A 24,905-nucleotide genomic window follows, 5' to 3' on the forward strand; every position below is an offset into this window, starting at 1 on the left:
CTTGCAAGAATTGTCAATAAATATAGTGTTTCTGAATTATATAGAACTTCTCTGTCTAGGGGAGTTTTGCAGTGAAGAAACCTGTAACAGGCTTCAAGAAGGCAGTTTTTTGGGATTGCTTTAGGTTCTAAGGATCTGATGAAATCATTCTTAGACACTTTTTCCTGTAGGTATTATAAAAGGTTACATCAAGAGCAGGGTAACTAAACTAATTGCAAAGCAGCAAAAGAGTCACTCAAAAAAAAAAAAAATCCAGGGAAAGAAAGGGTCTTTCTGTGGTAGAACAAGAGTACCTTTCTTTCCAGCCAAACACTGCTCCCAGCATCCTGTTATCTGCGGACTTGCTGCTCTGCAACGGCAGTCCTTCCAAAGAGAATCCTTCATCTCTTTTTTGTTTAATTGCTGTAAATTACTCTGGCATCCTGCCTAAAGTTGCTTGTCCAAAAAAAAGTTTGCAAGCCATATTGATCCCAGAGTTGTGTGAACAGCTGTTTCATACAGATGCCCTGCCATGGAGGACATTCGGTCTGTTAAAATGAAAATATATCTAAAGTAAAGGACTAAGTTAAAGATGAACTGCAAAACTAAAGTGAGTGACGTTAAGTTCCAAAGTGCATGTTGAACCTCTCCTACTAACCAGGCTTCTTGTGTTGTGCTATGTGTGTGTTTGGAAGTGGTGACACTTAGAAATAAGTTGGATTTTTTTTTTTTTCTGGCCAACTTGGGCAATAGAGTTTAAAGGGAGTAACTGAAATCTTACTCTTGGGCAGATGTGTGCTATTGCTATTGTGTATTCTATAGAACCCAGATCCCAGGTACTGAACAGAATTGCCCTGGACTATACCCTGAAGAAGCTCACAGTGTATAGATAGCTTTACACTGGTGAGCAGTTACTCAGCTGATTAGTCCTATTGACATCAGTACAGATTACATTTCAATTGTATATAGATATTTAGTTGACTTGTGTTAATATTGCTGAAGTTCTAATTTAAAAACAAAACAAGAGGCTTGTCTTCACTGCATTGTTATCTTGAAGAATAACTTGAATGTTGTCCCTTACCTGCCTCAGGTCTGCACATAAACATCTCTAGCTAAAGTAAGTGGTGCATTAAGCCTCAGGTAGATGCCGGTGGCTTGTTGGGATGGATGGGTTGAAGCTTGAGTGCAGGTGAAGTTTGCATAGTAATGCAATCAGGACTTTGCTTACAGTCCAGTCCATTTAAGAATCATGAAGTCCCCCCCCCCCATGCCTTCCTGAAACTTCCACCCAGGCTTAATTGTTATTTGTCCCCCCCTTGTATCTTGATTGGACATTATCTACCGTGTATTAATACTCAGTTTGATACTTGGACCCAGTCTTCCATGTGGCCCTTTGCACCTGTAGCATTTGTTCTAGCTCAGCTATTAAATCCCTGAAGTCACTGTACTGCTGGGAAATGACTAAGTGAAACCCTGGCAAGCTCACTTGACTACAGTTTGACTGGGTGATTGCCAGAATGCAGCTCTATACCTAGGCAGCTCAAAGGCCTCTTGAGAAGTTCATGAGTGATTCCTCATGGAGGACCCTGAGCTGGGTCTGTTTCTGGCTGCGGAGCTCTCGGGTGAGGCAGAACCAATGCTAGGGGCCACAGTCACTCCATCCTTGACCAAGAGTCTGGGGAGAAGATGCTGAAACAGCATTACTTCAGCCAGGTAAGGACTTGATTGACCATTGTTATGGTTGGGGGGGAGGATATGACACAAGGGACCTGTTATTACCTTTGTAGCACCAATCTATACAAGGATATGTTATGTGGTGGAGGGTGGCCTTTAAGAGATGCCATCTGAAGAGTCCCTTTGGGGTGTGGGAACTATCATTACCTTCACCATCCCCAACATGCAGAGGGTAGGTTTTAGGTAATGCTGCCTCAGCGTTTCTTGCTGGGCATAGGAAACCATGATTTCCTTCCCTACCCCCCCAATCTGGCATCCAGTAATGTCCATCCAGCACAGCAGGGAATGTAGCGGAACAAACTACCATTTCAAGAACACTAGAATTTAGCAAAGTGAAGAGTTTCACTTCACTTCTCTCAATTAATATCTTGATGTGACAAAGAAAGATAAAGGGGAGATTCTCTTCCTTTTTTTACCCTACACAGTAAAGCTATGTACTGTTTCTTTGCCTTACAGCCCTTCTGCATAAGTGCAGTCCAGCCTCCCACCCAAAGGCCAATGACTATCAGCACCAAAATCTAGAAGCAGAAGGTAGAGAACACAGGAGGACCTTTTGAGGGACTTGGGCAGAAGGTCTGACCTGCTCTTCGAGCTTCAAAGGGAGATGCTGGAGAAGGAACAGCAATTCCAGACTGCAGCTAAGATGATGTTGGAGAGGGAGAAATGCATGGTGGCAGAGTAAGTTGCCCATAATGGGCCAGGTGCAAGCAAGACTGCTAGCAGAAACACAAGGAGAACCCATACCAAATGGTTGTATGCCTTCTAGGCATTATGGTCAGTAAGTGCCAGAACAGCCTGGCCACTGCATTTGCCCAGGTTCATCTCTAGCCTAATCTTGCAGCCATGAACCATAATTAAGACTAAGATTTTGTCACAGATATTTTTAGTAAAAGTCACAGGCAATAATGAAAAATTCATGGAAGCTGATGACTTGTCCCTGACTTTTACTAAAAATATCCATGATAAAATGAGCCTGGGAAGCTGTGGTTGGGCTGAGAGCTGCAGGGTCCCCTCCGCTGGCGGCTCCGAACTCTGGAGGTTCTGCCTGCGAGCTGTGGGGGTGCCACCCATGACAGCCGGAACCTGTGGAGGATCCACCTGGCAGGGGCAGCAGGGGACCAACCCTGCAGCTCCCAGTCGGGGCTGGCTGAAGTCACAGAGCTCTTTGGAAGTCACGGAATCTGTGACTTCCATGACTAAATTGCAGCCTTAACCATAATACCATGAGCTGCTCCCAGTGACCTCTGCCTGGCAGGGGTTACTCAGTGCATGGAAGTAAGTGCCCATGGTAAGTTTAACCTCTTCACTCTACTTCTGTGCAGAGATGGCAGGGTGATGACTATATGCACTTCCTGTACCTATGACAAGCACTGTACCGCTTGTGCACGTCACATCTGCTTTAAGCAGCTGGACTGATTAGTATAGTGCACTGATGCAGAGTAATAAAGTTAAATTGGCTCCACTGACAGTGATATTCATTGTTGCATTGTTAAATGCTTAAAGCAGATATACTGATAGTATTATTTAGTTTGAATAAATAATCTTTGTTCAATCCCTTTGTTTCTGCGAGTTTTGATTTGCACTAGAAAGAGAGGAGTACTTAACACAATTTTATTTTGGCATTACCATAACAATAAATGCAAATTCAGAGAAGGCCGTCTTACGTCTTACGTAGGAACACTGATACAGAGCACATCAGCCACCTCCTGCAACTCCAAGATTGCAGGGGAACCAGGAGCTGGGTGGGTAAGAGCCATGGATCCTACCCATCATTCTGAGTGGGATCCATTGCTTTCCACCAGAATGCAGACAACAAACATAAGTAGAAGTGGTGTACTGCAGTAGGTTGCTGGGTGAACACTACTTGCACCAAGTTGATCAGAATGGACAGTTTTCTGACATACACAGTGAAAGTTTGAAAGGAGCTGCTCAGAATAGTGCAGTGCTGAGAACCAAGGAGTATGTCCCAAGAAGGCAAGTGCCTTCACTTGAATCAGTACTCTACAGTGTGAACAGTGTTGAACTGGAAGGTGGCTCAAGCTTGCCTTTGCAGTATGGCTGCTCTCACTTGAGTTAGGCCAGCTCAAGTGTACCAACTCAAGCTAACAATGCAGTGAAGACAAGTCATTATAAACTAAGTCCTGGAAAGGAACAATAGAGAAAAGAGTATAGACAAAAGCTAAATATTGTTCATTATAAATATTGAGACATGTATTACCAGAGTGAATTTTGGGGTTGAGGGAAGCTGGTCTCCTTAAATAAAAGATTTTATGTAACTTGCTAAGAATGGTGAAATTCATTCCTATCAAATAACCGATCCCATAAAGTAAACTATTGATGACAATTAATTGTGTGGACTGAACGTCAAAATACCTCATTTTTTTCTAAAATGTAGCTTCTTGTACCACTTCTCTGATGCTATGATACCTTCTACTTTGATTGCAAAGGCAAACAAAATCATTTTTTCTGTTTTGGTACTCTAACTAGTTACAGAAATATTAGGCCAAAGATGATGATTGAATGATTCATCTAGGGAGATGATCTCAGGAAATGGTATTGTGAGTGGTGACTTAAACTGATTGCAGATCCTTTGTTGGCATTGTTAAGCAAAGAACGTAGACCAAAATTGTCAGGCTTAGGTGCCTAACTCTAGGCATCTCAGGCCATATTTAGGTACCTTAATAAAAATGGCCTGAGTGCCAAAGGAGCTGAGCTCTGACCAAAGTCTGTAGGAGTTCAGCACAATCAAAGCTCAAGCCACTTTTATTTAGGTGCCTGTCTTTTGGTAGCAACTTTGAAAATGTTAGATGTAGTACTGACTGAGGTAGGTGTGACAAGACAGTGAACTATCTGGTCAAATAACATCCGCTAAGTTGTTTAACCACTGTCTAATTGTCAAATATTCCAACAAGAATGCCCTGATGTGGTCAGCAGCTTACCTTTTTGTTTGCACTATGGTTCCATTCTTTCCTTTTTTGTTTTTATTACTGTTCTAATACACTAGTGCTTTAAAATAGTTTGTTCAGTCAATAGGCAATTATTTTTGGACCAGTCTGATGCCCTCCTAGGTCTACCTTTTGTGGTTATGACTGAATGTTTAAATCTCTTGTGTATGCTTGTAGCCATCCTTGAGCTGTAATTTTAGTCAAACTCTTGGGGCTTGTCTACACTTACAGTGCTGCAGCAGGGGAGCTGTATCACTTTGTGAAGACACTACTTGTGCTGATGGGAGAGCTTCTCCTATCGTCATAGGTGCTCCGCCTCCCTGAGAAGTGGTAGCTATGTGCATGGAAGAAGTCCTCTTGTCAATATAGCACTGTCTATGCTGGGAGTTAGATCTATATAACTGCATAACTCAGGGGTATAGTGATGTAGTTACACTGACATAAATTTGTAGTGTAGACCAGGGCTTAGGCTAAACAGGGATACCTGATCAACATCTGGATGGAAGTCCTTCAAGGAAAAACCAAACTGTTATAAGAAATGGTGTTGCTGATTCAGTAGTTAGTACCCTTCCCTCCAAGTTTGTTGAAATCATAAGTGGGTTTTTTTTTTTTTTTTAAACGGGGCTATGTTCTCTACTTTTAGAGAGTAGTGCTACAACAGCAACATTATTTTGTGCCGGTATTCTGTGCTGAGAGTGACTAAACAACTGAACTTGTGTTGGGCTCTCAACTTCCTGCCAAGAAGTTGCAGGATCCAGCCCAAAGCTGGTAAAGAGACATAAGGAATTGGGGTCATTAGGTAAAATGTGTAATGTTGACCCCTATATCTTGTGCTAAGACCCCTCCGCAGCTGGAATTATTTGAAGATGTATTGAATGTGAACTCTTGCAGTTATAGGGGAACTAAGATTGGGATTCAGTGCTTCCACTCTGCATTTTCTCCTCTCAAGTTTGGCTTTTTGATCTTGGACATAAATGAGAGGCAATATTTGGTGCACAGTGCATATCATTATTAAAGAAAATTGAAAAATCGGTCCCCTAATATATTACATTATTTTTTCCTAATTTTGAAAAACTGCAGCTTGCACATGCTCCTAGAGACTTACTAGAACTCTGCAGCTAAAATATCTATCTGCATGCTCAAGCCAGGAGCTCAGCAGACTTTTCCATTCAGTTGTAGCTCTGGGTTGTGTGAGCTGGGACCAAGCACCTGAACTGAGAGCAGGGAAAGAGTCTCCTGTTCTCCCAGTCCCTTCCTGCTGACACCAAGACTATCTGGAAGAGGAAGCTGCCTGATACAAATGCAGAGTGGTCAAGAGCCAGACCAGGGGGCGGCAATGGGAGTTGATCGAGGCAAAGAGCCTCTGAGGGTTGTGGGGAGGACTTGGACTAGAGACTGAGGGGTGAGGGAAAGATAGGGGAAATTGAGAATTAGCAGTGAAGAAGACTGGGACTGGGAGTTGGTGTGGGGAAGTGATGGGTAGGGAATTGGACTAGGAGCCATTGGTTGGGGGGAAAGACTGAACTCAGATGAGGAGTGGGGGACTGGGAGCCGATGGGGTAACAGGAGACAGGCAGATTGGACAAGGTGCCAGGAAAGGATAAAACTGGGACTGGCTGAGCAAACAGACTATGAACAAGTGGGTGGGGATTAGAAATGGCTGAGCAAGGAGAATGGGTTTTAAACTGTAGGGGTTTCTGGAGAGAAGGATGGGGGTGGAGAAGCTTGAGGAGCTAGGTGAGAGGATTGGGATGAGGAGCCAGAAGAGGCTATGCCCACTAGAGAATGTTTCCCCTCCAGAGCCTGGAATGGAATCCAGATTCCTGAGTCGGCAAATATCTGGAAATCCACTGACAGTGCCCTCATCCTTTCCCAATACTGGTCCATAGAGGATGACACTATTACTGTTATCAATTGCTCCCTGCCCCTTCCCCCTAAAACTTTTATCCTTGCTGCCCTATCCCTGTCCCACTTTTCCTTTTTATCCATTATCTGTCCAATTCTACCTGAGGACATGGGATTTGTAATTTAAGGTTTTGCCTAGAGGGAGTCTCTGTTTTGAATCTGATTACCCTGTAAGGTATTTACCATCCTGATTTTACAAAGGTGATTCTTTTAATTTTTCTTTTAATTAAAATTCTCTTTTTAAGAACCTGATTGCTTTTTCATTGTTCTTAAGATCCAAGGGTTTGGGTCTGTGCTCACCTATGCAAATTGGTGAGGATTTTTATCAAGCCTTCCCCAGGAAAGGGGGTGTAGTGCTTGGGGGGGGATGTTTTTGGGGGGGAGTCGTTTCCAAGTGGGCGCTTCCCCTGTTCTTTGTGTAGCACTTTGATGGTGGCAGCATTTAACCTAAGCTGGTAAGAATAAGTTTAGGGAGCCTTTCATGCAGGTCCCACATCTGTACCCTAGAGTTCAGAGTGGGGAAGGAACCTTGACACCCAACTTTTCTTGGCCTTGCAGAATTTACAGTATAGTTCTGATCTAATAATTCCCTGGCAGAGTTATCTTGCCTTTTAATGTGAATGCATTTTTAAATGCTCAGTCTTAATTCAATATAGTGGTGCAAGCACATTAAAAACTTGGAGGGGACCAGGAATGATGAAGTCCTTCACTCAGAGTATAATTTAACAAAAAATTAGTCGTCCCTATAAATTTTCAATAGAGAACCCATTTCTTTTGAAATGTTATCTGGACCTCAAATATCAGATTTTTTTTTTTTAAAGGTATTCCAGGATCTAACATTCTTAATGTAGGGAAAACCAAATTGTAAAGAGCATTGAGAGAAACTCTTCAGAGGAGCAATTTGAGGTACAGTACTAAGGTCTCTAGTGAATTTTCTAATGAACTAATATTTCATTTGAAGCATTTTGATTAGGACTGTCAAGCAATTAAAAAATTAATTGTGATTAATTCTGTGATTTTAAAAAAATCACAATTAATTGCACTGTTAAACAATAATAGAATAACTTTTATTTAAATATTTTTGGATGTTTTCTACATTTGCAAATATATTTATTTCAGTTACAACACTGAATATGGTGGGCTCATTTTTACATTTATTTTTGATTTTAAAAAGTGTTTTTCAGTTTCCCCATTACAAATACTGTCGTGCAATCTCTTTATCACGAAAGTTGAACTTACAAATGTAGAATTATGTACAAAAAAAACTGCATTCAAAAATAAAACAATATAAGACTTTAGAGCCTACAAGTCCACTCAGTCCTACTTCAGCCAAACAAGTTTGTTTACATTTGCAAGAGATAATGCTGCCCACTTCTTGTTTACAGTGTCACCCGAAAGCGAGAACAGGTGTTTGCATGGCACTGTTACAGACAGTCACAAGATATTTATGTGCCAGATGCACTAAAGATTCATATGTCCCTTCATGCTTCAACCACCATTCCAGAGGACATGCGTCCATGCTGGTGATGGGTTCTGTTTGAGAATGATTCAAAACAGTGCAGACCAATGCGTGTTCATTTTTATCATCTGAGTCATATGCCACCTGCTGAAGATTGATTTTTCTGTTTTGGTGATTTGGGTTTTGGTGGTGGTTTCCACATCGGAATGTTGCTCTTTTAAGACATTTGAAAGTGTGCTCCATACCTCGTCCCTCTCAGATTTTGGAAGGCACTTTGAGATTCTTAAATCTTGGGTTGAGTGCTGAATCTATCCTTAGTAATATCACATTGATACCTTCATTGCGTTTTGTCAAATCTGCAGTGAAAGTGTTCTTAAAATGAACAACACGTTCTGGGTCATCACCTGAGACTGCTGTAACATGAAATATATTGCAGAATGCCGGTAAAACCAGAGCAGGAGGCATACAATTTTCCCCCAAGGAGTTCAGTCACACACTTAATTAATGCATTCATTTTTAATGAGCGTCATCAGCATAGAAGCATGTCCTCTGGAATGGTGGCCAAAGCATGAAGGGGCATACGAATGTCTTGCATATCTGGCATGTAAATTCCTTGCAATGCCAGCTACAAAAGTGCCATGCGAACGCCTGGCCTAACTTTTAGGTGACATTGTAAATAAGAAGCAGGCAGCACTGATTCCCATAAATATAAACAAACTTGTTTGTCTTAGCAGTTGGTTGAACAAGAAGTAGGACTGAGTGAATTTGTAGGCTCTAAAGTTTTACTGTTTTTGAATGCAGTTATGTAACCAAATTTACATTTGTAAATTGCACTTTCACAATAAAGAGATTGCACTACAGTACTTGTATGAGGTGAATAGAAAAATACTATTATCATTTTTACAGTGCAAATATTTGTAATCAAAAATAAAGTGAGCACAGTACACTTTGTATTCTGTGTTGTAATTTAAGTCAATATATTTGACAATGTAGAAAAACATCCAAAAATATTTAATAAATTTCAATTGGGATTCTATTGTTTAACAGTGCGATTAAAATAGCAATTAATCACAATTTTTTTTGAGTTAATTGTGATTAATCGACAGCTGTAATTTTGACTTTATGATCCACTTAAAGATACATACTGTCATTCTGAGAATGTTTGTTTGGTACTCAAGTTTCTGCATTGTCACTGCTTTATTCCTCTAGTGATTTGTTACATTTCCCTTCTCTAGTTCCATGCTGTTGTTTAGATCTGACCTCTACTAAGTTAAATTAAAACATGCCATCTTAAAATGGCTCTTTTAAAATAATTCCTAAAGTCTTAATAGAACATTAAGGTTGATAAATATCAGTAAACGCCATATTAAAATGCACATGTAACTTTAGCAGTGGCCCCTTGCACTATTTATTATGATATTTAATTATATTTATATATATTTACATTATTTTAATTACATTAGAGCATTATATCTAAAATAATATAGTATCTTAACTTTTTTCTACAACCATGATTAATTTCCTCTGGAACAAGTGAAGATTCCCCTTTTCAATAAGGTCTGCATATTTTTATGCCAAATTTCAGCTTTCAATCCACAGCTAATTTGGCTGTAGATTTGTGTGTTTTATTTTTAATAAAAGTTGCAAGTATATTTTTTTATAATGGGGGGAAAAATGTGTATTACTTCTCTACCCTCCTACCTGTGCAAAAACAGTCAACTGATTTTGTTCAGACTTTCCAAAATAATTCACCTCTGGGCAGAGACCATGCTAGGAAATCTTCTACAATCAGTTTGTTAGGCTGGTGTCAGTTGTGCACATTCAACTGTAGCCAATACTGCTCCCTCCACAATAATATTGTATTTTAGTGAAACATAGATCACTACTACCATCTAATTTGGTATGAAGTTCAAAATCCCTCAGATTCTTTTGTGACACTTTGCTACATTTAGGACGCAGATGTTAAAATAATAACAAAAAGCATAGGTCCAAAGATTTTTAAAACCCCAACTGTTTTCCCTAGCAGGGACTCTAGCCCCCCAGGCTTAAAAAATTAAGCTAATGATTTAAAAATCAGTAGCTTACTCCCCAGTTCAATTTTCTCATCAGTTCTAATGTGCATGAAGGTTAAAGAACTGGCTGTTCTGGAAACTGAAATCCTCTGTTTATTCACAGGTCAGATACGATGCAGGCAGCCAAAGTGTGAGCTTTCTTACACTGGCCCATTGCTGACCTGAGCTCTGATTTGGAGGGACCACCTTCTATAAGGGTAAGAGGCAGTTCAGTCTCCTTACTACAGGTAGTTCTCTCCTAGGCCTTTCTCCATCAGAGATTTCTAATAGTAGTTTATTTTGAATTTTGTATGTGGTGAGCATTTATAGTGTTAATGACTCTTCTTGCTTAGAGAAAATATATGCTCTGAACCATAAACCCATGATACTATACCTGTTGGTTTGGATTATAGAATTAAAATATTTTTCTGGATGGATAATTCCATTATGAGGTATCTTGACCTTCCTTTGAAGCGTCTGGTACACTGTCAGTGCTGTCTAATCAACTAGATGGACCATTTTTTCTGCTCTGATTTGATAATTCCGGTGTTCCTATATAATTCTTCTGTTGTAAGTTGCAGTTTTCTCTAAATACTTATTTTGAGGAAGCAGAGAGGGAGAGAAACTAGATGTAAGTAAGAAGAGCCTCAAGTATTCAAATTGTTTTAGGCTACCTGAATTTTTAAGTCAGCTTTCTTTAGTAAGAGTTGATTTGGTTAATCTTATTTCATGTTCCTTTCCAAAATTGATATTAAAAGTGTGTAATATCTTGTTACACTATAAGATGAGCATGCACAGTACCCCAAGAACAGTTTAAAAAAAGGTGTTGCAATTCAAGCACTAGACTGGGGTTCATGAGATCTGGATTTAGGTCCTTGCTCCGCCACACACTTCCTGTGATCTGGGCAAATCCCTAAATCTCTCTATGCCTATTTTCCTCTCTGTAAAACAAAGGTGTTAATATTTCTTTACAACTCAGATGTTGCAAGTATAAACTCATTCATGTTTGTGAGTTGCTAAGATGCTACAGTGATGATGTAAAGCATTAATGTACTCTAGCTTTTTGGGGGGGGATTTTAAATCTTATGTCATGGCATTAGGACTGTTGCAATACTTACAGGTGCATTATTGCTTTTCTGTTTAACTTGTTGCATTATGCAGTGTTTGAAAACTCCACATGTCTGGGCTGACCAGGAAGCTTTCTTTGGTTAGTGCCATCAACATTTACAAAATAATTATTAAAAAAAAAAAAGTGTAGTGCAGGAGTTCTCAAATATTCTGATAATGTGGTCACATCCTAGCAGAGATTGGGTAGCATTTTCAAAAGCATCTAAGTCACTTTGGGGTTTAAAATGGGGTTTAGACTACAAAAACTGGGTTTATGCTACAAAGTTAGGTCAATATAAGTTGCCTTACATCAGCCTATTTGTGCATACATCTACACTCACATTTGTTTCCAGCCAATGTAAGCACCATATTACAGTGACTCAATAAAACCATCTCACTGAATGATATTGAGCTGTGGTTGATCTACTGAGGTTGACGCAGTGCAAGTATGGATGCTGCTTGACCTATGTTGTCCCTAATAGTCCTCTAGCAGCTGTCCCCAATGCCTGACACTGACCACTCTGCTCACAATTGTGAACTCTGCTGCCCAGGGGCCACATAGACCAGAAGCTACCATCCTTTAGAACCTCTGTGTATTTTTAAAATGCTTTTTCCTGATTGCCCAGCTTTGTGAGCACACAAGCTGTCTTTTGTTTCATGCAATTGCCAAACTGACCGTGTAGGCTCCATGCACTAGAGGTGCTTCTGTGTGGAGTAGATTGGAGGCACTGGATCTCCTGGGACTGTGGCGAGAAGAGATTGTGCAGGCACAGCTATGGATTAGCCATGGAAATGTGGACATCTATGAAAAGATTGCACAGAGAATGCAGGCAAAGGGATACGATAGGGATCAGCAGCAGTGCCATGTAAAATCGAAGGAACTTCAGCATGCATACAATAAGGCCAGGGAGGCCAACAATCAGTCTGGTGCTAAGCTGCAGACTTACTTTTTTCACCAAGCTGCATGCCATACTTGGCAGATACTCCATTAGCACTCCTCAGACCACTCTAGATACCTCTGAGGAGCTTGAGACACGGAACCCCGCTGTGAACAGCAAGGGGGGGATGACACAGCATGAAGGTCCAGCTATGCCACCAGCCAGGACCTGTTTTTTGAGACTCCACCACAATTTAGTGAGTCCCACCAGCTGAGCACAGAGCCCAATGAAAGGGAAAGAGCCTTGGGTGAGTGTCTGAATGCATTTTTTCCTTACAGTGTTTAAATGTAAAGATAGCACCAGGCCCAATCCCAAATTAGCAGGACAAAGGTATACACTTTTCATTGTTTGGCTCCTACAAGTCAAAGTCAGCTGCTACACCTCTGTCCTCCATCCTGGTGGCAACTTCTGCTCCTTTGCCTCACAGATATTCTAAAGGACGCAGCAGGCAGCTGTAACCTTTGGAATATTTTTTTTTCCCCGCTGAATCCAGGCTTGTGAGCAAACAATGCTAACATCCATGCCATCTACCAAAAGCATATTCAACTGTCATTCTGTGCCTGCTGAGCCAGCAGTTGAATCTTAACAGCATCACGCAAAGGAGGCCAGTGTACGGCTTCATACACCGGGAACGAGGGGTAGGCAAGGTTCCCCAAGATCATTAATGGCATTCCAACATCACCAGTGGTAATCTACTGGTCGAGAAGAATGTCTTTGCTTGCAGCTTTGTGACCAATCTTGTGTTCTTAAAGATTTGAGCAATGCACCTTATCTGACTAGCCCATACTGATGTCAGTGAAGCATCCCTGGTAATCCATCAACACTTGCATAACCATAGAAAGTAGCCCTTTCTATTGATACACTCTGTGGCAAGGTGGCTGGTGCTAAAATAGGGATATGTGTGCAATCTATAGCTTCCACAGTTCAAGAGTCCTGTTTCTGCAAATTGCCAAGATTCACAGTCCCTGTGTAGCACGAGACTATTAATGGTCCTGCACACTTGCATGACAATGGCCCTCACTACATTTTCCAACCCCAAAATGATTTCCACTGACCAGTAGCAATGCAGTGTGGCAAGCTTCCATGGCGTGATCATCACTCACTTCTTTGTTGTCAATGTAGCTTTCATTATGGTGTCTGTTTTGGGAGCTGGGGCTAGGTCAGCATGCAGATCCAGGAATGTGTCCATTTGCATCGAGAAATTCTGCAGCCGCTGCTCGTTGTTTCAAAGCGGCCACTGGTCGTTGATTGAATTACTGTCCAATACCACCAGTCAATGCTCATTTCTCAAGCTCAGGAGTGTTCCTTGACTGTCTGCAACTGCTCTGTGAATGCTACCAGCTACCTCGAATTGTTTTTTCATTGTGTCCCTCAGCAATCTATCCTGCAGCTCTGCAAATATTGGAGGATTATTTGTCCAGTGTTTGCAACAGTTGTGAGTACTGCAGAACTCTAAGACATTGCAGATTGTGAAAAGGGTCATGCCCACCTGGGTTTGTGGATTTTTTTTTTAATTTTTTTTTTTAAAGGCATGAAATTATGGGATATAAATAGCATTACAGGAGGGAGAAAGTTGAATTTGTCCCCTTTGCTCCCTGTCACCTGTGTGACTTTTTTTTTTCTACTCCACAATGCATTTTGAAAATTTCCCAAAAGGCAGCAATCCTGCCAGTAGCAAATACCACATTGGGATACCTACCTGCAGAGCACCATACTGTGCATTAAAACAAGCTCTCCTGGTGAGTACATGCAACACTGATGCAAGCAGCCAAGTATGCACAAGCGATATACTTACTGCAGTGGCTTTATGCTTAAATAAGTTGAATCAACTTAAGTTTGTAGTGAAGATGTGGCCTGAGTCATTTTAGGTTCTTTTGACAATTTTATCCAATATCTTGTGCGACACCTTCCCTCTCCATTCACAATCATGCAATCACCTGCTTTTCCATTCATTATGCCAAAAATCCATGTGGTTGCTACAACAGTTGCTTTCATGGAAAAGTAATACTAGCAGAATGCAAAACTAAGGACTGACATTTACCCAAATGACAGGAGAGGTGACATTACGAGAAGGGTTTCTGCACTAGGTCTTGCATTCCTACCTCTTTTTGGGACCCCACTAATGACCAATGTACATGGGTGTCAAAATATGTTCCCTAACAATCTTTAGAACTTTGGAATGTATCAAAGTACCTGAGGGGATGCATACACTGAAGCCTGGGGCAAGTTACTATGGAGGGAGGTGGGGGGGAACTGTAGGTGAAGTCTTGCAAGAGTGGCCCCTTCGTGGGTAGAGGCTGAAAGGTATTGTATTGTTAAGGAATGTAGTATCTACATTTTGAATGTGTGTGTGTGTGTGTGTGTAAATCACTGTTTCTGTCTGTTTATAACTGTTTCTTTGATACTATTGAGTTTTCTAGAAAACTATATGTATTAGAGGGGAAAAATACATTTATTGGAGCCAAATAAGCAACTTCAGATGAAATATTAGACATAATTATTGAGCTGCTTCTCTGAAGCTGTTATTCTGAAAAAGGGAAATGGGGACCATGATTTGGGCACTTGCAGAATGTCACTATTGTGGCGTATCCAGGGTTGCTTAGCTGATCGCACAGCTTCAGTGGCAAAATGTCATGGCTATGAACAAAAGCAGCAAACATATGTTCTTGGCTCTTATGTAATAGTAGGATACAAAGTGAAGAAGACTGCATCAGATTGAAACTTCAGGGAGAACTAAGTCAGCAGAATGTAACTGTGTGCAAACTAGAATTTGGGAAGAGCACTTTGGATAACAACCCATGATTTGTGTTTTGTGGGATCTTTAATGACTGCAAGCTGTTTGGATTCTTTCATCTGAAAAACTGAACCTTCTTTAGCACCCTGTGCTCTTTAACACTACCAGAGTATTGGTTCAGTACCTGAAAAGAGAAGTCTTCTAAAGAGACACTATCAGTTCTTGCAGCATGCAGGGCTTTCTTTGGAAGTCTTGCATCCCAGCTATGAATTAAGGACAATTCTGCCTACCTTGCTTCCTCAGCTCTCGTCCCCTAATGCCCCTACTCTACTTGCGCTACATTGATGACATCTTCATCATCTGGACCCATGGAAAAGAAGCCCTTGAGGAATTCCACCATGATTTCAACAATTTCCATCCCACCATCAACCTCAGCCTGGACCAGTCCACACAAGAGATCCACTTCCTGGACACTACAGTGCTAATAAGTGATGGTCACATAAACACCACCCTATATCGGAAACCTACTGACCGCTATTCCTACCTACATGCCTCTAGCTTTCATCCAGATCATACCACTCGATCCACTGTCTACAGCCAAGCTCTATGATATAACCGCATTTGCTCCAACCCCTCAGACAGAGACAAACACCTACAAGATCTCTATCATGCATTCCTACAACTACAATACCCACCTGCTGAAGTGAAGAAACAGATTGACAGAGCCAGAAGAGTACCCAGAAGTCACCTACTACAGGACAGGCCCAACAAAGAAAATAACAGAACACCACTAGCCATCACCTTCAGCCCCCAACTAAAACCTCTCCAACGCATCATCCAGGATCTACAACCTATCCTGAAGGACGACCCATCCCTCTCACAGATCTTGGGAGACAGGCCAGTCCTTGCTTACAGACAGCCCCCCAATCTGAAGCAAATACTCACCAGCAACCACACAACAGAACCACTAACCCAGGAACCTATCCTTGCAACAAAGCCCGTTGCCAACTCTGTCCACATATCTATTCAGGGGACACCATCAAAGGGCCTAATCACATCAGCCACACTATCAGAGGCTCGTTCACCTGCACATCTACCAATGTGATATATGCCATAATGTGCCAGCAATGCCCCTCTGCCATGTACTTTGGTCAAACCGGACAGTCTCTACGTAAAAGAATAAATGGACACAAATCGGACGTCAAGAATTATAACATTCACAAACCAGTTGGAGAACACTTCAATCTCTCTGGTCACTCGATTACAGACCTGAGGGTGGCTATCCTTCAACAAAAAAACTTCAAAACCAGACTCCAACGAGAGACTGCTGAATTGGAATTTAATTTGCAATTTACTTTTAGACTTGAATAGAGACTGGGAATGGATGAGTCATTACACAAAGTAAAACTATTTCCCTATGTTATTTCTCCCCCCCACTGTTCCTCAGATGTTGTTGTTAACTGCTGGAGATGGCCTACCTTGCTTGTCACCATGAAAGGTTTTCCTCCTCCCCTCCCCCCCCCCCCCCCCGCTGCTGGTGATGGCTCATCTTAAGTGATCACTCTCCTTACAGTGTGTATGATAAAACCCATTGTTTCATGTTCTCTCTGTGTGTGTGTATATAAATCTCCCCACTGTATTTTCCACCAAATGCATCTGATGAAGTGAGCTGTAGCTCACGAAAGCTTATGCTCTAATAAACTTGTTAGTCTCTAAGGTGCCACAAGTCCTCCTTTTCTTTTTGCGAATACAGACTAACACGGCTGCTACTCTGAAATCTGCCTACCTTGAGACAGTACTGCTCCATAATAGGGAAATTATATTTACCTCCCTCCCCCCAACCAAATTTTGGAATGGGAACCATTTTGACATTACAATAACATGCCACTGACAGTGGGTTGTATATATAATCATGCCTATTGTCCCAAGCAGCTAGTCCAAATTTGGGGCCCTATGTGTATTGCATTTGGGAGTAGAGTGACAATGGAATCTGTTTTTGATTGTTTGGTTTATTTTGTTTTCTTCAATGCAGTCTTGGTTATTTACAAGGAATTTACAAAGTCCTGTTTCTCTGAATACAGGAGGAACCAAAAAAACAAAAGGAGATATTTTCTTTGTTTATATCACCAAGCCTCTTTAGCGAGCTGCAGACCCAAAAACTCCCTCAAAACATGGTTGTACTCCATGCTTGTCCAGGCTGTTTTTTTCTCTCTCTCTCTCTCCCAGGCTACGTCTACACTTGCAGATGTAGAGCTCTGGGAGTTAAACCAGCCCTCGGAGACCACAGCAGGGAAAGCACTGCTGTATATTCACACTGTGCTCCTTGTGACTGTGGAGCATGTCCACACTAGCAGCTATTGCAACGCCGCAGAGAGTAGTGCATCGTAGTAGCTATCCCAGTGTGCAAGTGGCTGCCCATGCTTTGGGAAGGGTTTGCAATGCCTAATGGGGCAGGCACAGCACCACGCTGCAGGTTTCCCAATCCCATTGTTCCAGGTTATCCTACTAGATTGCCAGCTGCTTTTCACTTGAGGGGGGTGGAGTGTGACAGGGAGTGTGTGTAGGTGAGACCGTGTGTTTTAGGGGGCAGAGAGTGTGTCCAGGACCATCCCTACCAATTTATGGTGCACTATGCAGCCTGAGCACCTGCTCCCCACTGCGGAGGGTCTGGGTTGCACTCAAGGCCTGCAGGGCTGGGGAGGCAGGAGCTGTGTGGGGGCTGTTTTGGGGGGACCCACAGGCCCAGAGTGGCTCAGGGGAATAGTGGGGCACCTGGTGCCAGCAGCAGGAAGCAGACGACCTGGCCCCAGCCCACTCCGCTCCCCCAGCCGTGTCGCTCAGGGGAGGGGTCTTGGGGAAAGGGGTCTGCCCTCCCCCACTCACTGGCAGTGGGAAGTGGAATGACCCAGCCCCAACCTGCTCGGCTTCCCTGGCCCCAGCAAGGTTGCTTGTGGGAGGGGAAGGACTGCCCTCGCACTCACTGGCAGCAGGAAGTGGAGTGATGCTGGTGGAATGGGGTGGGCTGGGGCTGGCTTGCTCCGCTTCCCATTGCTGCCAGTGAGTGTGGGGTCACTGGGGGAAGAGGCTTAGGGGAAAGAGGTGCAATGGGGGTGGGGTGGGGGCAGAGCATGGGGGAAGACTAAGAGGTGAGGTGGAGGGAGTTGTCCCGGGCCCCACACTCCCCTAGGATTGGCTCCGCCCCTTGCAGTGGGCGCAGCCTGCAGCAGGGCCGGCCAGGGGATAGGGCTGGCCACTGGAGCTGGTGCTGCCGCGTATGCAGCACACAGCTGCCTAGGGCACCATGAAATTTGGGGCAATATGAGGCAGCTGTGTATTCTGCATATGCCTAGGGATGGTCCTGCGTGTGTCAGCATGCTGTCTTGTAAATTCAGACAGTGGCAGGAGGAAACCCTGACATCAGCCCCACCCCTGGCCGGCCTCTGCTCTGCTGCAGAGGCAGAGAGAGAGATTCTACAGCAATGGTTTGCTTTGTGTCCTGGAACAGATAAGCATGCTGGCTGTCAGAAATGGAGCTTTGAAAGGGGATAGCCGCATGCCTGCAGCTGAGTTCAAAACAATGACGAGAGTGGCCACTTGACTTCAGGGGATTATGGGACGTTGCTGGAGGCATATCATAACACAGTAATGCGACACGTCTTCCACCCTGACGCTCCAGTGCTTCAGCCCAGGAGCAGAAAGCTCTATGCTTCTCATGGAGGTAGATTACCAGGGGTGCTCCAGCTTCTGAGTCCAGGCGCTCTAAGTGCCTTGCCAGTGTGGACACCTCAGAAGTTTAGGGTGCCTTGGGATGATTTTAATGCACTCTAACTTGCAAGTGTAGACAAGGCACCAGTCTCTTGCTTCTCTTATGTTTCTCTGGAGCATATACATACTCTTTTACCCAAATAATACTCAGCAAAGCCCCTCCCCCTAACAGTCCGAATTCTGGGCATACTCATTATGTCTTGTTGTAGGCGCATCTCCTTAATTCTCTCATAGCTATTTTAAATGAAAGGTGTGTTCATACCATCAGTGTCAATGAGATTTAATCTAACCTATAACAACATCTTCATAATGTTTGGTATTATTCCTTCTTATGGATAGGGTGACCATATTTCCCTATGCTGAATATGGCACACCTGGTAAAATTACTCTTATTCAAGAGAGTTCAACTGCAATCAATCAGAACTATGCAGTACAAATGTTCAAATTGACATCCCTGTTGAAAAGAAATATGGCATAGTTGAATTCTTTTTATTTACCTTCTTATCTTTAAGGCTTTAGGGCTCACAGGGGGAGAGTGAGCACACACACACACACACACACACACACACACACACAGAGAGAGAGAACTGTGAGAGAGGTGTACAGGACCGATCTACTGTCCCCTCCCTGCCCAGTGTTCTCTGCCCTCCATGTCTGTCTAGGCCCTGCTGGGAAGGGACAGGAGCTGCTTCTAGCCGCAGGAAAGGGGAAGGGATGACCAGGACCATGTCTTTGCAGAGCTTCAATCTTTCCACCCCCCCGCCCCCTGTGGCTAGAAGCCACTCCCATCCCTTCCTGCCCACACAGTGTCAAAAGGCAGCTAACACCTCCTCTCAATGCCACCTCCTGTCTTTCTGCCCCGCCTCACCCTCCCCCAGCTGCAGGCAGGAAGGGATTAAGCCCTAAGGCTGCATTGTGCATCAGGGAACCTGACTGCAGGGACTTCAGCAAACCTGGCCAGAGAGGTGGCTCAGCAGCAGAGGGTGCCTAGGGGACAGAGAAGCCCCATGGTCCCTGCAGGCAGGACCCAAGCCTGGAGGGGGCAGGTGAAGAGGGTGCTGAGCCCCTGTCTTGGGGGCTGCTGTGGAGCCTGCAGGGTCAGGGCATGAACAGACTGGAAATCACCACTCTTTCTCCTCCCCCTCCCCACCGCCACTCCAGAGCTTAGCTGAGGGGCAGAGAGGCTACCTTGTGCCAGTGCTGTATGGGGCTTTGACTCCTCCTGGTCAGCACCCCGGGCTTGCCTGAGGCACTGGCCCAGGCAGAGGCAGTGGTGGAAGGAAGGAGTCTGCCAGTAAACTGAGCACTCTGACCAGGGGCTGGTTCTCCACACAGCACTGGGAGCAGGATGCGCCCTGCCTGGAGGGATATGGAGGAGCAGCAGGGGGGAGGGAGGGGAGAGAGAGAGGGGGCAAAGCCGGGAGTGGACAGTGAGAGGGGGAGCGCATAAATGGTGGACAGTAGAGGTGACACATAACCAGCCACTGCCTAGTGCCTGCTCGCACTCACCAGCTGCCACAGTATACGGCCAATGCTGGCCGGAAACGGGACAGGGAGCAAGGCCCTGCTGACTGAGAGCTGGCAGGCAGCAGGGGCTGCACTGACGGACAAGCCGGGGGAGCGGCCGGCCCTGCACGTTGCAGCTTTGCCCTGCCACCACCCTTGCACTCCTGTCCTCGACCACTGGACCCTCCTATTCACCGCTGGTGGGTGAGTAGCTGGTGAGCAGGGATCCAGCCAGCAGCAGGACCTGCCAGTATTGGTGAGGGGGAGGGAAACAAAATATGGGACAATTTGCCCATTTTTAAGAAAAAGTCAGCACACCTGTAGAAGGGCTTAAATATGGGACTGTTCCTCTAAAAAACAGGATGTCTGGTCACTCTACTTAAGGACTTTGTTCAGTGGCAAAACTGTTAGCTACATTGATATTTAAATTGTTCTCATTGGTTTTCAGAGCTAACATGCAATTGAGATGAAAAGGAGCAGTATGTACTCAGTATGTACTGAGTTTGTGGACTCAGGCAGACTTCACTTTATTGGTTTACACTATGTTCAGTTTCTGAAGGTTTTCTTCACAACTATAAGGGTTAGAGACTTAGGTGTGTGTTTAAAAATTAAAATCTTAGATTTGGAGGGGGAAATAGCAGCCACTACAGAAAAGTACCAGGTGGTAATACTTGCCTTTGCAGAGGCATAAATGAATGTAGGAACAGAGAAAAATAGTTTTTGTTTCTAAATGCTGCCACAGAATATCTCCTACCTTGGTCGCTATTCTGACCATGCTTAGTTCCTCTTCCAGTTCCTATCACACCAGAGCCAGAATAAGGCACTACGGGCCTTTGCCCAGAGTCCCAATTTCTAGAGTTGTGACAAGATCATCTTTAATTTTTCATAGATTAGAAAAGGAAATAAAGTTTTCTTGTTTTTTCTACTCCCACTGGTTTTTGAATGAACTAGTCATTGAACTGAACAGCGTTGAATAAATTGAAATGAAGACAATATTTTGTCTGCCTTTGAGGAAGAGGCTACTTCTGTTAAAAGCTGGTTTAGCACTGCAGCAAACTCTTGTTGCATGTGCGTAGCCAGTGACTTCTACCAATTCAGTAGTTTGGCTTTCTCTAATACCTCAGTAGCAAACTTTACTACTTTAATTTAATTTAAAATAAGGTTAGGCCTTAATTTAGGTTGTTATAATTTCTAATTTAATTTGAAATGGGTTCATATTAAAATAAAAGTATTAAAAATCCAATTTAAATTAAAAAAAAATATTAAAAAAATAATTGATTTTTATCCACCCTGTTTCTAGATCTTACAGTTGAAGAAAAGCTTATAAATGTGACTTAAGTGCAACTGATTGCCTGCCTGCCTGCCTGCCTGCCTGCCTGCATGTTCAGACAGCCTGAAACAATAACTTCAAGAGGTGTGAACTGACAAATGATAATAAATAGACACAAGAAAAACACACAAACAAAAAGCCCACCCTAAACCAAAACTGTGGAACAAATAAGACACATGATGCTCTACCACTCATTCATATTGCTTTGGGTTGCATCCCATCCATTGTCTATGTATGCTCTATTTAGAATAGGAGGTTCTTGGTGAAAGAATCTTCCTTTTTATACTTGTTTCCAAGTGTTTAGCAAGTTGAAATAAAACTAAATAGAGCACTAATTAGAAGATATCTGAAAAACAAAAGTAATACATCATGGCAATTTTTATTTTCCTTCAAGGAAAAGTGTTTGGAATATAATTATGAAAGCTAATGATCTTTAAAGTAAAATCAGTACTAAAAGCAGAGGGTTGGAGTTTTCTTGAATGTTTATTTTTTAAAAAAAAGATAATCTACTTTGTTTAGACTTCCAGAAAATTCTGTCTTTATTCTCCTTTGTAAGATCACTGTTTAGAGTGAAGTATGTTATGCTAAGATGCTTAAACAATTTTGTATATTCTCTTTGAGTGGTTTAATTTAAAGACACTATCGTTTACAGCAATCCAATATTACAGAGCTCTCTCTCCTGGAATTGCTATCTCCAGCTGAAACTGGTATTCATATTTGGTGTAGGTGGACCTTTAAAGGCCTCTGGTTGTGATTTAAGAACAAGAACCTTCAGAACAAAATCTCTTATGTACTTTACTACCTCTCATATCTATGCTTTTGCTTTCCCATCTCTCCTTTCTTTGCATGCCTGCCAAGTCTCACTGTTGTGCTATACAAAACACAGATTTCATGTGGCTGAAGAGGAATGAACAGGCATTTTAATATTTATGTAATCTGAATACTCACTCCTTATGTTGCCAAGACTGGTCTTTGCTGTTCTGTTCTCTCCTACACTTTCTGTTGTTCCTGAGAGCAAAATCGGATCAGGAGCACTCCAGAATGTCAGGAAGAAAAAACTAAATGGCCAAATGGCCAGATCAGCATCTCCCTGCTTGTTTGTTTTTTTAAGCCAGACAGCAGCAACCCACCCTCAAACATTAAAAACCCAAACAACCTTCCCTTGTCCAAAGGGATAAGATGTAGTTGATGAGGTGGAAGCAGACAGGAAATGAAAATATGGCAATGTAGAAGACCATTGGAGATCAGAATAGTACATGGAACTTTCCATCGCCCTCCTTTGAATGCAACTGTTCAGCCACATAATGGAAAGTGTTCAAACACATGGGAATTACTTCCTTCTACACACACCCCACCCCCATATACTGATGATTTTATATTTATTTTTAATCTGAATTAGGTTCTATCTATCTTTAGTTTCTGCTCTGTTGGAACTGATTTTCCAGACTTAGCGCTTCTAAGTGACTGACAATAAATGCTTCTTCCAGGTGGACTGGCATAGGTAGAAATAGTAGAAATTTGGCAGTTTCAAATTTTTTACTATTTGGTAAACTTTTACCAACCCTCCCTTTTGGTCTCATTTTTCCAATTTCTATTATCAGAGTCCTTCTTTTTCCCCATAGTTGGTATCCAACACCGGTTCTGTTTGATGCTGGAACTTAGTGTTCTAAAAGGTTACTACACATTAATAAAAGAGATGACTGGATTTTATATAGAGTTTTTGTAAAGACTGAATGGCAAATCATGTTAGGACAATGGAAGCAGTTCAGTCTATTCCTGAATTAATTACCTTTATGTTTTTCTTTTATATCTTCAGGTCCGCTTCTCATATATGCGAATGAAGTATCTCTTCATCTCTTGGTTAGCAGTATTTATTGGCAGTTGGATTATATATGTTCAGTACTCCACTTACACAGAGCTATGCAGAGGTCATGACTGTAAGAAAATAATAGTAAGTATATTGGTATGTCTTGTTTGTTAAGCTTTTTTATCATCCATGAATCTACTTTTGAATTATTCAGTAGTTACCAACAAAAGTAATATTTACTGTTACATTATGCAAATACAATAATCCTAATTTCAGTTACCTACTGCTAAAACCAATTATTTTTGTACTTTATTTTCTCATTGATTAAATGGCTCAGTTGTAAATCGCCATGTGATCAAATTCACTTTGTGACAGTTTTGTTGTGGAAGACTCAATCATAATTGACATAATAATTTTAAGTGAGTGATTCCCCCTTCCTTTGTTTAACTCCTTCTGATGAGTTAAAAACGATGCATGCTACTAGAGTACCCACAAGACACTCGGGTGGAATCTCACTCTTATAAGAGAGGAGCAGCTGGCAGTGTGTTCTCCACAGGGGCTCTGTAGATTTGAAACTTTCTCCTGCACAGTCCAAAATAATTTTAATTTATTGGCTTTTTAGGGCATGCTGTCCATTTTGTTTTCCCTGGCTGCAAGGGATCGGAAGGACTTTGGTGAAAGATTGTAAAGATCTTAAATATGTTTTTGGTTGCTGGGCTATTATACCTTTAATTATGGGTCAAAGGAGAGTTGCTAGAATAATCTAATCTTATACTTGTATTTTTAAAATGTGTCAGAGTACCTAAAGCAAAAGCATAGACATCCTTTTTTACTGAAAGAATGTATAGATTAAAATAAATAATACTATGAACTCCATGGCAGGCTGTCCCTTTTTCTATTCTTTCAGAATGGTGAAATCCTGTGGCAGTAGAGATACACATTAGCAGACCCCTGCGTAAAAGTAGAGATACATGTTAGTAGATGCCTTAACAAGTTAGCAGTCATTGTACTACTTACATTCTCCACGTCCCCCTCACCCCACCGCCAATAGGCATCTTTTGGCACCATATAGCATGTAGTTTTGTTTGTTTGTTTCATGTTTTTGATAGGTCTCTTCTGATTGAGAGTAAAAGCTCTCTGTCTGTCTCCCAGTTCGAATCATTTACCCAATAAGGCCCTGATCTTGCAAACTGCTCCATGCAGGTAGACCCATAGGCCTGCGCAGAGCCCCATTAGCTTCAACATTCTGCTGTATTCTATTCTATATAAGGTCTCTGTGCAGATGCAGGGGGTTTACCTCTGCAAAGCAACTTGCAGAATTGGGGTGTATATGAATATTTTTTTTGTATCCCAGACACATTTCAGAGTTTGTACAGCTTTTTTTTTCTCACTTTACTGGACAAAAGCATAGATATTGGAAAAGCCAACAGGTGTATTGTTTCCTCTTTCTGTTCTTCAGTTCTTTCTAGAAACTATTTTCCCCTTTGTCTTTCAGTGTGATAAATATAAGACTGGAGTTATTGATGGATCAGCTTGTAGTAGTCTTTGCGCTAAAGAAACTCTGTATTTTGGAAAATGTTTGTCAACAAAACCCAATAACCAGGTATGACTTTATTTATATGAGCTAATCATATTATTCTTTATC

The 24,905-nt window shown here is 42.3% G+C and overlaps 1 protein-coding gene across 5 annotated transcripts in view; it reads left to right on the forward strand.

The window, feature by feature from the left end:
- DIPK1A (divergent protein kinase domain 1A) overlaps positions 1-24,905 on the forward strand; it is a 40,791-nt gene that overhangs the window by 6,666 nt on the left and 9,220 nt on the right. For 2 of the 5 annotated variants that reach the window (XR_006273961.1, XM_038412388.2), the window contains exons 2-3: positions 23,270-23,404; positions 24,756-24,863. Coding sequence is in view for 4 of the 5 variants with exons in the window: in XM_038412388.2 (XP_038268316.1) it covers positions 23,270-23,404; positions 24,756-24,863 (243 nt within the window). In the remaining variant the exon portion in view is untranslated. Of the gene's footprint in view, positions 1-901; positions 1,693-2,169; positions 2,392-10,197; positions 10,292-21,513; positions 21,538-23,269; positions 23,405-24,755; positions 24,864-24,905 lie in introns of those variants that run through there. The other 3 variants (XM_038412392.2, XM_038412391.2, XM_043491514.1) reach the window with 3 other exon arrangements.

The sequence above is a fragment of the Dermochelys coriacea genome, chromosome 8 (assembly GCF_009764565.3).
Source record: "Dermochelys coriacea isolate rDerCor1 chromosome 8, rDerCor1.pri.v4, whole genome shotgun sequence".
Taxonomy (NCBI): Eukaryota; Metazoa; Chordata; order Testudines; family Dermochelyidae; genus Dermochelys; species Dermochelys coriacea.